The 18,682-nt window shown below is 44.7% G+C and overlaps 1 protein-coding gene across 4 annotated transcripts in view; it reads right to left on the bottom strand.

Moving 5' to 3' along the window:
- AP3D1 (adaptor related protein complex 3 subunit delta 1) overlaps positions 1-18,682 on the bottom strand; it is a 138,509-nt gene that overhangs the window by 51,218 nt on the left and 68,609 nt on the right. For all 4 annotated transcript variants that reach the window (XM_085886183.1, XM_085886184.1, XM_085886185.1 and 1 more), the window contains exons 14-19: positions 14,675-14,905; positions 14,285-14,549; positions 3,181-3,326; positions 2,922-3,075; positions 1,921-1,992; positions 1,480-1,549 (exon numbers count right to left, since the gene is read on the bottom strand). In XM_085886183.1, coding sequence (XP_085742309.1) covers positions 1,480-1,549; positions 1,921-1,992; positions 2,922-3,075; positions 3,181-3,326; positions 14,285-14,549; positions 14,675-14,905 — 938 coding nt within the window. The remainder of the gene's footprint in view (positions 1-1,479; positions 1,550-1,920; positions 1,993-2,921; positions 3,076-3,180; positions 3,327-14,284; positions 14,550-14,674; positions 14,906-18,682) is intronic.

The raw sequence follows: 18,682 nt of genomic DNA, 5'->3' as shown, positions 1-18,682 counted from the left end.
AATCTCGCGGGAAGTTGACTTGTTGTTTGTTCTATAACCTAAATCATGGCGGCGTCGGATCTCATCGTTCTGATGGTGATGTTACCTGATGGTGAAAAAAGTAAAACGATAAAAATGTTATTGGCCAAAAATTTAACGGACATTATCGGACTGAAAAAAATCGAGTTATCGGAAGTTAACTGGTCCGATAACGATAAATGGAAGTTAACGTCCGATAAAAAAGTTAACTTCGATAAATATCTGTTATCGGATTATCGCTTTTGTGCCCAACACTGCCCAATATGCAAATCCTGTTCAAATTTCAAGTCAATTGGACATAAAATGATTTTTTTTTGAACTTGACCTTTTGACCTCAAAAACAATAGCCTTCCAGATTTTGATTGGTGAATCAGTTCGGTGAGCCAATATGCAAATTCCAATCAAACTGCAGACCAATTGGATGAAAATTGATCATTGTGTGAATTTGACTTTTGACTTTTTCACCTTGAAAAATAAAATAAAAGTAAGAACTGCTTTGCAATACAAAATGCATGTCGCCTACCAATGTGATATTTTCTAAGTCCAAAAATGGTGTGTGTGTGTGTGTGTGTGTGTGTGTGTGTGTGTGTGTGTGTGTGTGTGTGTGTGTGTGTGTGTGTGTGTGTGTGTGTGTGTGTGTGTGTGTGTGTGTGTGTGTGTGTGTGTGTGTGTGTGTGTGAAAAAAAAAAATAGCGTAATTCGACTGCGCACAATCGACGGGTATGCCTCCGCTCTCCTGCACAAACACTTGATGATTGACATATTTGACCCTTGGCCATCATCATATCTGGCCCAAAACCTAATCAGTTAATTGCCCTGTCTAACTTTACCTTTGTACCAAGTTTGATGAAATTCTGTCCAATATTTGAGTTAGGGCATAAACAGTAAAATTTCAGAGTTTGACCTTGACCTTTGACCCATCTGACCCAAAATCTCATCACTTAATTGCCCTGTCTTACTTTACCTTTTTACCAAATTTGATGAAATTCTACAATTTGCGTCTTGAGTTATCGCGTAAACGAAAATCCGGACGGACGGACGGATGGACAACCTGGAAACATAATGCCTCCGGCACCCTTGGTGCAGAGGCAAAGAAAGACAAAATTCCCTAAAACTCGAACTTGTTCTGTAACTTCTAATAAAGCCATGTTTCAGTTGAATATGTTAAAAGGTATGGGGAAAAAGTCTGAAAAACCATAGGTGAGACAGATGGACAGAGAGCAAATCTATAATCCCCTCTGCTGAAACCAGGTAGAGAACTAATAATAACGTTCTCGCTTCTGACGAGCTCTACCAGGTGGTTAAATTTCGTGAATATCAATGTAGAATTGTGACCTGCAGGCGACTGACTAACAGAAAGACTCGACGAACCAATATACTTGCTAATCTATGATTTCACAAGCAAAAAGTCAAATCATACCCAACCAAAACTTATTGCATTTTTTTTGCTTGCTGACTTACCTGGCACTTTCAGAGGCACAGATAGGTCGATTTGGACAACAGGGATGTGATCCACACCTGGTAATGGATCCTGTTAACAAGCAGAAAAAAAAAGCATACGGATGATAAGAATCTGTGGTTGCGTAAAGTAGAGAACTATTCCACATTCACAAATAATTTAAGAGCTATAATTGGTTATGAGTATGATTGGTGTACTCGACTCCAATCTGTACGGGTTTGCTTCAGGGCCAACACCAACTTCGATTAAAAGGAAATCCTACCTGCTGTTAAACGTTTCAAGTGAAAACGTTTGTCCAAAAATGTTTCATTAAATTACTTTTTCCAATGGCTTGAAATGCCGTTATTACCACACAGCACATGTATGAGGATAAATAAGCATTCAAAATGTTTAATGACAGAAAACAGGCAGTGTAGGTAAGCAAGTCGTGCGGTGCAACGTGCCTTGCGCCTCGAAGGAGAACTCTTAATGTAGTACGGATTGTTCTCCTGCTCCTTCTTGCGCATTTCCCGCATCTGTCCGAAAACAAATCACGGAAAAAAGAGCAAAACATAAAAGGAGGTATATTAAGGCCACATCCCGAGCTTGGCACTTTGAAAGGACAAGGGGAGCAGATCTTTTGGATCTTAAATGGAACTTTTGACTCGTATAAAAATATTCTGAAGAAAAGATAGAAGCATATTTGAAGGATAGGAGGAAGGCAGAAAGGCAAGCATTTCTCATTTCTACCATTAATCAACTCGATCTTAAAAGGAAAAAAAAGAAACCTCCAGTCTTAATCTATGATATAAAAAGATCTCGGTCTCGATGTGCCTGCATCCATTCGTCCGTCCACAATTGTCCCATCGGGGACACCACTAATCAAGCCCAATTCTCAAATGGTACGATATAGGTGAGTAAGGTGAGGATAGATGGGCCGGTTTCAAATCATAGTAAAACAAAAACAAAAAAAAACTCTTCCCCATTCATTTTCTTCTTCGCTTATAATAATGGTGTCTCATTCAATGCTGTTTCTCATATCGATTGAACGCTTGCTATATTCAATACTTCTTTTTTTTTTTTTTTCAACGTTTTTATTTTATTCATATTGCCCGATCAAACAGCATTTCCGATTATACACTACCTTTTAAAGCATCACAAAGCAGGTCGCTCTGCTTGCAACACAGGTGAGGAAAGGATAGAACAAAACAAAAAAAGCAGCAGATATTCAATAATTTATTCACACGATATTTAAGGGGTTAATTAAAAAGCTAATTTTTATTTATTTTCTCTGGAAGTGATGGGTCTTACATTTGAGTCATTTTGAAAATAGAAAAAAAAATAAAAAAATAAAAACAACATGCAAAACAAAAACTCGAATGTAATTAAACAAAGAACAATGAAAATATGAAGCCCAGCACATTTTAAGGAAGATGTCAACTACTTAACGAGATGTGCAACACACCTTAGCAATCTCGTCGGGTTTCGGCTCAACTCTCAGAGTCATGGTCGACCGGGTGTCCGATCCAGCAAAAGGTTGACGTGACCACGTACTCTCGGCCTCTTCCTCAGATGAGCTGTCATCCAGCGGCTCGTTGATCCACGCATCCAAGTCCAACCTAAATCAGCACAGCATAAAGAAAACATCCAGGATAAAACATTCGTGGGGATGAACACCAAACTTTGGTGGCATGAGCGGCAAGCTGCTCAGATGTCTCTCTCACCCCTCGGGGATTGGGACCTTGCGCTGAGCTTTTGGGGCAACCGGATTGAGCTCGCCAAGGAAGAGGGACTGGACCTCATTCACGATGTCGGGTTCACGTGCACGCAGCTTCTGAACGTAGCGCACAAGATGGAGTGCGCAAGATGCCTGGAAATTGCAAAGCAATTAGCCACAGTAAAGCTGAACACTGTCATGCTTTAGTATGGCAATGGATACAAGAGGAAAGTGGCAAAAACTCAAAAAATTATACATTCTTACATTTTAAAACAAAATAATTGAAGTGGGGGGGGGGGGTAAATTTGAGGGGGGGCAAAAAAAATTTTGTGTGGGGCAGCAATCTTTAACCCTCATTTCCTCCAATGAAAAGCGTTTCATTCAACATGTGGATGTTGCCAAGCGAAATACTATAATGGCACTATGGTGAGTTAAGACAAGGAGCAGGATGGTCAACTTGATGCACAAAGATCTTCAGTGACAGATGATTGGAAGCCCGTTTCTTTGAGTTATTTGGAAGACTGTGGTCCAAAATTGGCCAACATGTCCGTCAAACTCGACGCCGTGTGGCATTTCAATGCAAAAGAGGGTGATGCCCGCTCCCAAAAATAAACCAAAAGCTTGGGAAGCAAGATCGTCTCTATCGTCACCATTTTCCTCTTTGACCTCTTCTTGCTGAAACAGTACCTTCGTGGTTTTATTGTAGATATCGTCTCGTCTCATCATATCGATCATAAACATTCAATTTCATTCTTGTAAGCCCCCGATCTGGTACTTTTTGTAACGTTTCACAAACGGTTGCGAACTCAAGTACGGATCATTTAAAGACTCCTTCACAGAATGCCACTTAAATCACACGCATAGGTCTTGCTGAAACAATGCAATCATCACTTGATGCGCAAATGCTATACCCACCAATCCTACTGAACTCCCATGGGGTAATTACAGAAAAAGACCCGCTATCTTGGTTGAATAAACACGAGTTTCTCATTTCCTGAAAGACTACAATGTGTTGCACATGTGTATATTATTGCAATACACTGCAAGAAAGGACAGCTGGATGCACCAGCGGAGAGGTACCACCGTCACTTTTTTAAGTATAGCAATTCAGAGTGGCTAATAATAGCTACTGCACTGCTGGACAGACAAACCATTTCAGTGCTGCTCATGAATGAAAGACCTTAAGACATCTCTTGCCTTGTCTGCACCAGCAAGTTTTTAAAAAGCAAAAAAAAACTCCACAACATTGAAGGCTTATCGGAGAGCTGACTGTCACCTATGGTAAATCAAGCACACACACATTCACACATGCAGACAGAGCCTGTGACATTGGGGGTAGCGACATAACTTCCTGGGGCAGATTTGGTACTGTCAACGTCATCTTGTGACTTTGCTCATCTTTGTGCCATCAAAGGCACAACTGAGGAGAAATCTCTTCCCCCCCCCCTCCCCCTACATGGGATGCCAATCCTCTAGTTATGAACTAGTTTAAGCTCGAGGTTTTCCATTAGTAGAAGCCTGAACCAGGAAGAGAAAACAGGTTTGGATGAGAAAAAGTTTACAGGCTGTTCTGTTGACTTCAGAGGTTACAGACAGGAAGAACTAGATCAGCATTCACGGCTGGAAACAAAACATGGCAGATGTAATGTATATGTTATCGTCAAACTGCACGGATTTTTTGGCATTCAAAATGCTGCTGTCATGATCACACATTCATTTGAGCAGATTCCATATGACTGTAGTAGACATCAATGGGCTCTGTTGAAAGTTGATAAAGCAATACAGAAAAACTATGTCAATGGACAGAAAGGTGCAGTTCAGGTCTCATTATTGGCAAAACAAGTTCCCCCCCAAATCTACTTTCTCAACAATTTTCTGGAAGAAGTCCTTTCATTCAAGCTTCTGGGTCTCACTATCTGCCATGATCTTTCCTGGGAAAGTCACATTTCCAACCTCGCCTCAAAAGCCAGTCGCCGACTGGGTATCATCCATCGTGTAAAGTCCTTCCTCGGCCCTCTTGAGCTCCTGACCACATACAAAGCTTTCTTCCGCAGCCTGATGGAGTACTGCTCTCCCCTTTGGGCTGGTGCTCCTGCCTTTCACCTTTCTCAGCTTCACACTGTGGAAACCAAGGCAATTTGGATCATTAGTATCTCCCGCAATGAGGCCGAGTCTTTGGGCCTCTCACTCTTTCACAACAGACAGGTCGGTGATCTTTCTGTCTTCTACCATCTACTCTCTGGTCTCGCCCACCCTGCTCTGTCTGCGATATGTCCCCACCATATTTCCGCAGGGTGCCCAATGTCCGTCAACAACCTCTTCTGGTAAAACTAACAAAATCACGAATCACTGCTCACCTTCACTCTTTCATTCCTTTTTCCCACTTTTGGAATAAACTCCCAAACTCTCTTCAATCCCATTCTTCCCTCCAGGCCTTCAAAACAGCTGTTAACCACCACCTCTTATCGTCCCCCATCCAAATCATCGATCTTTTCTACCCCCGTTAATCCACCCCAAACCCACCTCCTTCAAATTCCTTGCTTTCCTTCCTGAAAGTCCTTGTAATGCCATCTTGCTTACCCCATGTTCCCCTGCCCCATCCCTCAACCTTCCATAGATCTCCTAATGTCACTGTTCCCCACTGTTTTGTCCTTCCCTCGACCGCCCCCCCTCATCTTGCTGTGCGTTATGTGTTACCTCTCATATGAGCCTCGACAATGTTTATATATTTTTTTTTAAAACCTTGGTGCCAGTGCCCACATATAGGTCAGGTCAGGTCAGGTATGGGAGCATGTGCCAGAACAGCGCGTCGCTGCATCCATGTGGACGACACCTCAACACCACTCCGACACCTCAACACCACTCCGACACACTCTCCCGCAATTTGACCCAGGGAGGTTACCCCGTGGTTTCCCTCCTTTCATCAAAGATTGGGGGTCCTGAAGGCTTTGCCCCAATCCCTTCATCCGGTGAGCTGCCCTGTGAAGGGAAGTTGCACAGGAGGTACTCCCACGGAGTTCTTTTTTTCAGATTTTTTTGCGTTTGTGTGTTTTGCGGAATGAAGGATTTTACAGTGGCCAGAGTGCAAATCCTGCCACCAACCTCCTAATAAAAAAGTAACCCAACTGCAGGAGGACGTCCGCAGACACAGTTGGGCACTAGATATGGATGGCCGTTGGCTCACAAGGAGCTCCTCCGCCCTTTGACAGGTTTTGTTTTTACTCCTGCTGGGTGTCCATATCCAAACACCCTCCTCACCAGAAAACCTGGTGGGGGAGACGGTTTAGTCGCCGACAACCCGACCATGGAACAGGTTAGTACAGGTTTACATGGTACCTGTAGCAGGTCACAGACCTGACCTGACCTGTAGGTACTCACAGACCTGACCTGACCTGACCTGACATATTGGTCAATGGGCAAATTCCCCGTCGAGATATCTTACCATCACCATTCTCCATCATGGCTTTATCTTCATCTCTACAGAGTCCATGAGCATCATCACTTCTGCCACCAAAGGTGAACTGAGGTTGTTTTCACCCCTGTTTGTCTGTTTGAGCAGGATATTTCAAAGAGTAATGGAAGGATTTGGCCGAAGATTGGTGGACAGGTTGGGTGTGTGCCAAAAAAAAAAGATTAGATTTTGACGAAGATCTGCATCCGGATGCTAGAATTTTTAAAAGCGATTCTTCACCAGATAGATTTGGCCAAAATTGATACATTGCAGGATACCTCAAAGTTATGGACAGATTAGGACAAAACTTGGTGGACAAATTGGGTGTATTCCAATAATAAATTGATTCGATTTTGATGAAGATCTGGATCTGACTACGAGAATTTTTTAAGCGATTCTTCACCATTGAGTGTTAGGGTTAAAACGATATATAGCATGATATCTCAAAAAATCATGGACGCATTTGGATGAAACTTGGTGGATGAGCAAGTTGTTTACGTGACAAGAACAAGCTGATTAAATTTTAGTTTGGGTCCGAATCCAGATCCGGCCCATCAGTGGGAAACAAAACGTAAACTAATCAGCCTGGTGGAGGTATGTGCTCTCCTGGGTATCCTTCTAGTTTATAAAGCAATTGTTTGCAGATGACTAAATATGTTATCATAGAATCTTGGTTGGAGTGGTCCACATAGCCTCCCCTTTTCAAGTTATTGAATTTGAATGGGCAAGAATCCAGTTTCAAAAAAAAATCCCATTGCTCACAAGTACTTCCAGAAATTGTTACATTTGTGGGGGAGTAGGGGTTAGATATTACCATAGAGCAGATAGGAATTATAGCGTAGCATGGTCCGTGTACGGGTAGTTCACCAATCTTGATGTATTAAGTAGGAAAACGTGAGCTTAAGAATTGTCTTGTTTGAATGTGCACCATCCAGGGGGTGGTGCGTGATAACATTTAGGGGTTATGGTTAAGGAAATTATGCATACAACCTCTATATCAACCTCCACCATTGGGCGCCGGGAGGCTCGGTACGAGAGAGAGGGGAGGAGCGTTCGTTGCCTCCCAAAGGGCAGAGCTCGGATCGCCTAGAGGCAGGTGAAGATTTTTGTTGCCCGAGAAAGAGAAGAAGGAGGAACCTGATTGTGCGGTTGGAAGTCTGAGAGGTCAGAGCGAGTTTGAGGTGAATACGATGAGGCGAGAACTGTGTTTGTCTGAGAACGGGGAACACATCGGAGAGAAAGACTCTGAGGAGAGGAGGTCATTCTGCCTGCCTCTGCCTGTTATCTGTGCTTTGTGTCTGGTTTTGTCTGCCTGCTTTTGTCCCCATCGTCTACTCACCTCATCGCCATCCTCATCGCCTGTTCGTAGCTGCCCCGCGCCCATGCTTCCACCCACTACCAGCAGAGCTGAGTCTCCCGGTTTTGTCCCTTTCCTCGTCAATGACCGAGTTGGGTGTGTGGCACCATAGTTTTTATTCACATTGTACATAATTATTTATTATAGATTCCATGTCCCCCTTTCTTCCCCACCATGACTCCTAGTCATATCCCTCTGCCAGTCAATCATCCCTAAGTTATTGTTTGGGGTTTCCAAAATAAATCCTTTGGTTATAAAAGAGTTGAGGTTCTCTTGTTTCTCCTCATGACCCACGTGCGTGCAAATCCGCCATTAATTCAAAACGTCTACACAGGAGTTAAGCCGCTCAGAACATTGTGGGATTTTGACCTCCAGCCACGATGAGCTCGACGTTAGTTGAGCCATTGACGCTACAATGTAAAGGGATTGTGACTAACTTTTGTTGAAAGACAAAAAAGACAAATTACAAATGTCAAAATGCTGCTGATTAGCGTTTTGCATGACTTGAGCACCTTTTTTTATGGAAGTGTAGAATACAAGAGTGTGGAAGTAAAATAACTAATCCCATCTTGTGAAATGTGAATAATATGCTACACCAACAATTTATTGACATATCAGGTGATAGAAATCTCTGTGGATCACATGACTATCGCAAAGCATTGGTGTTTCTATATTGATCATGCTGAAGCAAGCTTTTTGTTTTTGTTTTTTTTCATATTGGGATAAGTGTTCTTTGTCCACAAATGACGTACTCATTTCTCTTTACGTGCTTTCAAATGCTTTAAAATAATATGGAGGTATGAAATCTGTTGTAAAGCATTGGCTAAAGTCACTTTCTCACCATATAAGGAATGGTTCACGAGAAAGCATCACGGGTAAAGATATTGACACAGAGTTGATACAAATATTTTAAATGCTTGCAGCATAAAACATGCTTATTAGGTCTCTGGCAATAAGAAAGTCAGAACTTATTACGTTTGCAGAGTGGACTGCCCGCGGTTTGTGAGTTTCTTTGTGGTTTGTCAAGCAAACATTGAAACGAGTAAAACAAATGAGTGGAATAGAATCTTTGTTCAAATAAACTGTGTTCTTGTTAGTTCCATATAACTGTAACGTAACTGTAACATATAACTATAACTGTAGCGATTTTTTTTAAAACTTAGGATCATTGATCAATATATTGTTTGCCTTTCTCATTGTTGAGAAAGTGCTCTCCTGAATCCACTCGTGAATGCTCAACACCACTGTGATGAAATAAAAGATGAAGTGACGCATGACCACGTGACGCCACCGACTCGGAAATGAAATGGTGCCATTGGTACCGCACCTTCTCACACTACCTGACGATCATCGAAGAGGCAGCCGACAAAATGGCCACCCTTGTAAACCATGTCGCGCCAAGGCTCTTCTCGGAGTGTAACACTTATGACTGAGCGATCGACGTGCTGCGGGCGCTCTATGTGAAGCGCAAGAACGAGGTATACACAAGACATCTTCTCACCACACGCAGGCAAGAAGCCGGTGAGACAATCGATCAGTACTTGCAAGCTCTGAGGCAGTTGGGCAAAGACTGCAATTTCTGGGCTGTAACCGCCGAGGAACATCGAGATGAAGCGACCCGAGAGGCATTCATCCAGGGGCTCAGGTCAGCCTCCATACGGCAACGCTTACTGGAGAAAGCACAACCCAATCTTGCAACGGTTGCCGACCAGGCCCGAGCTATGGATGCGGCCCAGCAGCAATCTGAGTCATATGGGACACCGGTGTTGCTAATGAATGCTGCTACTGCGGAAACTCAAAGAACTCCCCGGGTTACCTCCGACACTGAGGATGGAGATAATCCCGAGGAATCGGACACCCAGACCTCGTCGAACTCCTCGGCCATCACTTCGGTTGGTAAATGTTTCTTTTGTGGGTATAAAAGACACCCCCGTAGCAAATGCCCTGCCAGGGATGCCACATTTCTGAACTGTGACAAGAAAGGGCATTATGCCAGGGTATGCAAATCTACTCTTAGAAGAAATAAACCCACTTCTGCTGCCCTCTACTCTCAAAATAAAGTAACAGCAGCTTCACCGGGAAATCTATCCAAAGTTATCATCAAAGTACGAATTAACGGGCGTATGGCCGAGGCGCTGATCGATACCGGTAGCTCTGAAAGTTTCGTCAACAGCTCACTAGCGAGAGACAGAAAATGGAAGATCTACCCGACAGACAATACGGTATGCATGGCCTCCACATCACTGCAGTCCAGCGTACGAGGGTATTGTAATGTTGAGCTGGAATTAAAAGGCTACACGTATCGGGATGTAAGGGTACTGGTGCTTCGTGATTTATGCGCAGATGTAATTTTGGGTCAAAATGTCCTCAAGCAGCACACGAGTGTCGAAATACCCTTCGGAGGAAAACAAACCTCGTCTAATTCTAAATGCTCTGACCACCACGGAGGTATCGTTCCCCCTGCTGTTTGCTAACTTGTCGCCAGACTGCAAACCGAGAGCGATCAAATCGCGACGATATACCACCGCCGATATGAACTTCATCGCTTCTGAGACTAAATGATTACTGGAAGAGGTTATTATAGAACCGAGAGATTCGCCATGGCGCGCGCAGGTATTGGTGACCACCAACGAGAACCATAAGAAACGAATGGTTGTCGATTACTCCCAAACGGTCAATCGCTTCACCCACCTCGATGCCGACCCATTGCCGCACATAGACGAGATGGTCGAACGCGTGGCCAACTACTAAATATTCAGCACCATCGATTTGCGAAGCGCCTATCATCAAATTCCCATTCGAGAGGAAGACAAACCTTACACCGCGTTCGAGGCAGGTAGGCGACTCTATCAATTTAAGAGGATCCCGTTCGGTGTCACTAATGGAGTAGCTTGCTTCCAACGAGTCATGGATGACATCATCTCGGATGAAAACCTCAAAGACACTTTTGTTTACGTGGACAATGTCACGGTGTGCGGAAAGGATCGGGGGGAACATGATGCGAATCTGGACAGATTCTTGAGCATTGCTAGAAAATATAATCTGACACTCAACTACGACAAATGCGTATTATCGGCAAAGTCAATTGATCTTCTCGGCTGCACAATAGCCGACTGCACTATCAAGCCCGATCCTGAACGTTTGCGCCCGCTCCGTGAGCTACCCCCACCTCATGACCTGCAGTCATTGCGCCGGGTGATTGGGATGTTCGCGTACTACGCTAAATGGATTCCCCAATATTCTGAGAAAATACATCCCCTGGTGCATTGCAAAAGCTTCCCGCTAGATGCCGCTGTTGTAAAAGCTTTCCACAGCCTCAAAGATGATATCAGCAACTCCGTGGTATTGTCAATCGATAGCACGGTGCCGTTCGTGGTGAAAAAGGATGCTTCCAATCACGCGATCGCCGCGACGCTCAATCAGTCCGGCCGACCCATCGCGTTCTTCTCGAGAACTCTCTCTTGGAGCGAGCAGAGACACTCAGCGATAGAGAAGGAAGCGTACGCTATTGTCGAAGCCCTACGTAAATGGAGACATTATTTACTGGGCAACCACTTCACACTCGTCACGGACCAGCGATCCGTTGCTTTTATGTTTGATGGGAAAAATAATGGGAAAATTAAGAATGAGAAAATAATGAGATGGCGGATAGATCGATCTTGTTATAGTTACGACATTGTTTATCGGCCCGGAAAGGAAAACCCTGCTGCGGACACCTTCTCTTGGGGCTACTGTTCGGTGACATCAGGTCGGGCTTTGCAAGACCTTCATGTGTCTCTGTGCCACCCAGGGGTAACCAGAATGGCACATTTTGTGCGTAGACAAAACCTTCCCTATTCTATCGAAGATATTAAACAAGTGAGTGCTTCTTGCCCTGTTTGTGCTGAACTAAAACCCAGATTCTATGGCGCAGCTCCTGGCAGGTTGATCAAGGCTACTTCACCCTTCGAGAGACTAAATATCGACTTCAAAGGGCCCTTGCCGACTGAGACAGACAACAGATACATACTCACTGTTGTTGATGAATACTCAAGGTTCCCATTCGCATTCCCGTGCTCGGATATGACCTCGGGCACTGTCGTGAAATGTCTCTCTGACCTCTTTGCCATGTTTGGGAAACCTTCGTACATACATTCTGACAGAGGACCGTGTTTCATGTCGGCCGAGCTCAAACAGTTCCTATATGAACAGGGCATAGCAACTAGTTGAACGACAAGTTACAACCCACACGGTAATGGGCAGGTGGAACGGTATAATGGAGTCATTTGGAAAGACGTAACTCTGGCGCTGAAATCGAGAGGACTGGGGCCCGAGCGGTGGGAGGTTACCCTTCCCGATGCCCTGAATTCCATACGCTCTTTGCTCTGTACGTCCATCAATGCTACTCCGCATGAACGAATGTTTACTCACCAACGACGATACACCGGCGGTCAATCGGTGCCCAACTGGCTAACCTATCTGGGTACAGTGTTCATGAAGCGCCCGGTACGACAAAGCAAGTATGAACCAATGGTGGAGAAGGTCGAACTCATCGATGCTAATCCTGAGTATGCTCATGTTAGACTTCCTGATGGCAGGGAGACCACTGTGTCGGTTCGCCATCTGGCTCCCGCGGGTACTCCTCCCGCGGGTACTTCTCACTCTGACCTTCCCTCCCCAGGTGTTTCTCCCTCAGGAACTTCCGCACCCGAGAATGGTGGCGTCGGGGTTGAGGTAGACGAAGCTACCGCATTCCACCCGAGAGCGATCGTGGAGTCATCCCAGGCACGAATCGAGGCTCCTCAAGGGGATCGGAAGCCTCCCTCAAGCGAAACCACCATTTACTCCCGGATAGGTCGACGGATAAAACCCCCTCGACGACTCGATCTGTAAAGGGGATTATCGGCAACCCTTGATAACACTTTACTATGCTTCTATAATTCCAAATAATTCTCACTGCTTGAAAAGTATATTTCTGTAGTTTAAATAGTTCTCACTGCTTGAAATGTATGCTCTTATAGCTTTGAAGTAATCATGGTGCATTACTTGAACCTCTAGTTACATATTAAAGATGGGGAGAATGTGATGAAATAAAAGATGAAGTGACGCATGACCACGTGACGCGTGGCTCGCACACGAGACAGATAAAACCGAGATGCTGCGCGGTCGACGGGATTGTCCCTGGGGCATTGCCATTAACTGCTGTAGTTCACTTGGTGCTCCTTGAATGGTGAGAAATGAGAGTGTACCGGACTCTGTGTTTTTGCTGGCTAATTGTTATACTTTGCGGTGATTGACTGCACATGTATTCCTTTTGTGTTTGTAGAGATGACTTCAACAAGTGAAATAAATCCTTATACTCCGAAGGCATTTCTCTCACATTCATTTCAACCACCACCGTAACACTCAAAGCGAACATTTCAAACCAGATGACAATAATAACAACGAACGTATAACCCCTGTGCTGGACCAAGCACATCTGAGCCTGGTGAAAGATCACATTATTAGTCCATGCTTGGTTACATGAAATGTGTACCCCTCTCTCATGTTTGCTGCTCTGATACTTTAATATATACTTGTAATGAATCATCACGTACCGATGGTTGTTTTATAATTAATAGAATTAGTGTGCTACTTAACTGTGTAACAATGTAATCATTTCTTTATTTCACTTGGTTGGCAAGTTTAATTGAATAAACCTGCCTTTGTTCAGGCGCCAGTGAGAAGCAGGAATGCTTAATTCTAATGAACGAATGCTGAATAACAAATTTGCCGAATAGTAAACCTTTAGGAATCACATGAACACAGGGCATTGTTTTGTTGAAATGAAGTCGACATTGTGCAATAGTCGTGAAGGGGGAGGGCAGCGAAGCAATGTAAATATCTGATAAAGATTGAAAGTGCTCGAGGACATACCACAGTAATTTGCATTTGAAACAAAAAGTCATGACCATGTCCTTGAAAACGTTCTGTTTATCTCTAATCAGAATGCGATTGGTCAACTCGCTTTCCCGCGAGTGGATCACCCTCCCCATTCCTCTTCCCTATATAAGAAACTCAGAGAGCAATCATGTTGCACTGATTGTCTTTTTACATGCGCACTGCACATGTATTAAATAAATGATTCAACCTGTATTGTGACGAGAGCAACTTAGTCGAAGTTTAAAGTTTTCTACCACAACAGTAACATTCAGGATCGTTTTGATAATCTCATATAGTTGAATGGTATGTAATATGCACAATTATTTAGAAAAATAATAAATTAAAATGTCAACATCATCACCTATAATGAAAAGGACAGCAGTTTGCAAGACAATCACTTACCCTCTCTTGAACCTCAAGGTTGCCACTCTGCAGAAAAGCTGGCAGTCGATTGAGCAACAATTGGCTTGGATCAGCCAACTCCTCAGCCGGTGGAGTATCAGGCAGCTGGTCATCTTTTTCCTCACTACACTCCTTGGAATGCAACAGAAGACCAGCGTAGAGCTTCAGCGAATTGTGAAGGTACACGGCCTGCGTTGAACTGGGAAGGCTGCAGGCACGAGGTTGAAGCAGGGCCTCCAATGCTTGTTGTGAATCCTGTAAATGCCTGTGTACACATGATGCACAGCATTCACACACATAGGAGGTAAATACACCAACATAATGATAGATAACAGGACAAAGAGTATAATACAGGAGCAAACGGTACATGACAATATGCTACAGACTTACTGTGCAAACTCTCCACAGATCCATGCAGCGGCATAAAGCACGTCAGACATGCCATTTCGCTGAGCACAGCTTGCGAGTTGTGGGCCATCCTGCAGAAGCTGGGCCATCTGCATGACGGCAAATGGACGCACAGCACGCACACGGATCGCAACGTCAAGCAGCTGAGCTGCGATAGTCTTGCCATGCCGCGTGCCCTCCGCTCTTGTCAGTTCCACCAGCACACTTACATACCTACAAGACAATGGTATATGTCAATTTTCACCATAAATATAAGAATGTAATCAGCTATCCAGTCACAAGCAATTAGTCAATCAATCAATCATATATACGAGGTGTGTTCAAAAAGTATCCAACCTTAATTTTTCGTGCGTAAACAAATGAAGCTAGGGAGGCGTGGTTTGGTGCACGTATGCAGGCGATCCTAATCCGTATGCGTGAATATTTTCCCGCCTGCAGAAGCTGTCAGTCGCCGACAGACCGCTGATGAGTGAGGAAGTGTATGTGAGTGCTGTCGGATTTTCGTTTTTGACAAAATGACCAATCACTGTGGTGTTATCGCCAGTGATCACTGTGTTGAAGAAGTTGGGATCGCTGTTCACAGTCTCCAGCATGTCCTGTACGATCTCCAAACGGAGTTGCTTCTGCTCGATCGTTAGCAGCTTTGGCACGAACTTCGCTGAGATTCTCCTTAAGCCCAAATCCCCAGTCACAATGGAATGAACGGATCCAATGCTGACGCCCACCTCGTCTGCAAGTTCTCTGGTCGTGATTAAACGATCCTGCATCAGCAGGGTCCTCACTTGGTCAATGACGATCTCATTTCAGGATGTTGAGGGCCGACCAGAACGTGCTTCACTTTCCACTGATGTGCGACCATCTTTGAAGCGGTTGTACCACTCTTTTATCTGTGTGGTGCCCATTGCTTCGTTCCCGAAGGCCTGTTGAATCTTGCGGATTGTTTCCACTTGGGAATCACCAAGGTTTACACAAAATTTGATGCAGTAGTGTTGTTCAAGTTTTTCCATCATTTTGTCAAAAACTAAAATCCGACGGCGCTCACTTACACTTCCTCACTCATCGGCGGTCTGTCGGTGACTGACAGCTTCTGCAGGCGGGACAATATTCATGCATACGGATAAGGATCGCCCACATACGTGCACCAAACCACGCCTCCCTAGCTTCATTTGTTTACGCACGAAAAATTAAGGTTGGATACTTTTTGAACACACCTCGTGTGTGTGTGTGTGTGTATATATATATGTATATGTATATGTATATGTATATGTATGTGTATGTGTATGTGTATGTGTATGTGTATGTGTATGTGTATGTGTATGTGTGTGTGTGTGTGTGTGTGTGTGTGTGTGTGTGTGTGTGTGTGTGTGTGTGTGTGTGTGTGTGTGTGTGTGTGTGTGTGTGTGTGTGTGTGTGTGTGTGTGTGTGTGTGTGTGTGTGTGTGTGTGTGTGTGTGTGTGTGTGTGTGTGTGTGTGTGTATATTGTTGCGGGCCGGCGGGGTCGGGTGAGTAGACCACTAGGTGGGGGAAGCTACGTCGATTCCCACCAGACTCCCCGGAATTGTAGGCTGTCGCTCACGGATAATTCCGTGACGTGGCGGGTCGCTTCACTGACCGTGGACGCCAATAACTCAACCGTATGACCGAGGGTCCTCCCGCCTATGGAATTGGGTTACCTAATTAACCACACAGTTTAACCACCAGGGAACCACGCTCTCGGTATGCCTTGTCTGAACCGGATCACTCTACCGGATCGGATCACCTTTCCGGATCGGATGCAGCCGAGCGACACTGCCAAGGACATACCCGTTAGAAGGAACGGACCGTTGGGAATAAAGACCCGGCTCGACTTAGATTCGAACCATGCTGGACCAATGAGTGAAAAGACAAAGGCAAGCTGGGAACATTTCTACAACAATTATTTATTTACAGCAAGTGAGGAAAAGCATGTGGCACAACAAAGGTTTATTGGGTAAGTAACGCAGGGAAAGATGATAGAGATGTGGGGTGCAGCAATTATACAAGCAACTTACAAAGCAGACACAGTGCAGACTTGACACGAGATTATTCACAGAAACAACAAAATATCTTGCACAGGCTTACTTGACAGACAGGCACCAACACACTCAGACAAAGAAAACCCAATGAAAAGAAAAGGACTTTTGCAGCCAGGGAGGAAGGGGGTTGAGGTTATATTTTTTCGGTACCTGAGCGTTTCGGGGGAAGGGATGCTCCGTGGTGCGGTACCCGACAATGGTTGCGTAGTTCAGGCCACAGCCGCACGTGTCGAGATCGTATGTGTCGAAGGAGCTTGAGTGGAGAAGGGCGGAGTCCAGAGGGCGAGGGTGGAGCGATTGGCAGGACGCTTGGTCGACGTCGTGTGGTCGGAGACAAGTAGCAGGATCACACACTTCACTCCTCCTTCAATTCCTCTTAATCCTCCTCAATTCCTCTTAAATTCACGGAGGACCCCTCCTTCTTTATAGAGCCTGGAGCTCGGGGAGGAGACATGCCGAAACCGACGTAATCGTCCGAGTCGGGCATTCCGACTGGCTCCGGACCATTCACGTGGTCCACCTTCCTGGGCTGGGTTTCGGCCAGACGCAAGTATAGCCTGCCCATCTGGGTGCAAAGCGTACGTGACACGTCACGCATGTCTGGTCTTGGGCAGATGGATGGTGGTGCAGCTTAAAGCGTTTGTCCAGCCAAACGTGTGTCAGGATTTTGCCTCAGAAAACGAGACTCCGGGTAGACGATGGTACGCTGTGGTAAGCGGGACAAGGGTAGCAAGCGAGGCAAGGCACCGTGGATCGTCACGCTGTGGTAAGCGAGACGAGGGTAGCAAGCGAGGAAAATTTACCTCAGCAGTGAAAAGAGGAAGAGTGGGAAGTGGAATGGAGGGGAAAATTATTTAATAAACCGAACTATTGGCCCATCGCAACGCACTCCCTGCTGTCCCGCCAGACAAAAGGTAGGGATCCATCTGCACGTATATTAATGGGATAACTATCTCAGGAGAACTATCTGTAGTATGCATGTGGTCCCGAGAACCGCAACAATATATATATATATATATATATATATATATATATATATATATATATATATATATATATATATATATATATATATATATATATATATATATATATTCTTCTTCTTCTTTCGGCTGCTCCCGTACGGGGTCGCCACAGCGGATCATCCGTATGATCCGCATAGTGATTTGGCACATGTTTTACGCCGGATGCCCTTCCTGACGCAACCCTGGTCGCCTCTGACAACACAGGGATATGGTACACCTATTTTAACCGGGATGTACACCGGCCCAGTATACTGGTACTCATTTCGCCGACCTCGGAAGGATGACAGACTGAGTCAACCCCCTGGTGTATTAATTCAGTGGCCCAACGGGGCTTGATCTCAGGACCTTTTGGATCCCAAGCCGCTGCCCTAACCACTGCGCCAACACCAGGCTTAATAATATATATATATATATATATATATATATATATATATATATATATATATATATATATATATATATGTACACACACACACACACACACACACACACACACACACACACACACACACACACACACACACGACAAGTAAATAGACACCTTAGATTTCTTCATTTCATCTGTACAATGCAGTTTTACTCAGTGATTTGGACTCAAAGTAGACTATTTCTTTGCAGAAACGAGTTCCTGGGCCTTGTATGAGAACCAACTATGTCTCAAACGCAGGGAGCACTCAAACTTTACAATTTTCAAAGAGGACGAATTGTTCACCATTTTGAAGGTGGGGTCAGCCAACATCAGACATCTCAGAACCTTGGCTTTCGACTTTCTACGGTCAATCAGGTGATTGTGCAATTCACCAGCGAAACCAAGGAATCCACAGCTTCCCATTCTGGTCACTCTGGGCCCTCAGAAAAGGGGGTCTTCAAGCTGTCAAGCATTCCATTGAGAAAACTCCCGATTGCAAGGC

This window comes from Eptatretus burgeri, chromosome 6 (assembly GCF_056783735.1).
Source record: "Eptatretus burgeri isolate ZD-2024b chromosome 6, Ebu_testis_v1, whole genome shotgun sequence".
Taxonomy (NCBI): domain Eukaryota; kingdom Metazoa; phylum Chordata; class Myxini; order Myxiniformes; family Myxinidae; genus Eptatretus; species Eptatretus burgeri.
Note: the sequence above shows the minus strand (reverse complement) of the source record. Positions and strands in the feature narration are given on the sequence as shown.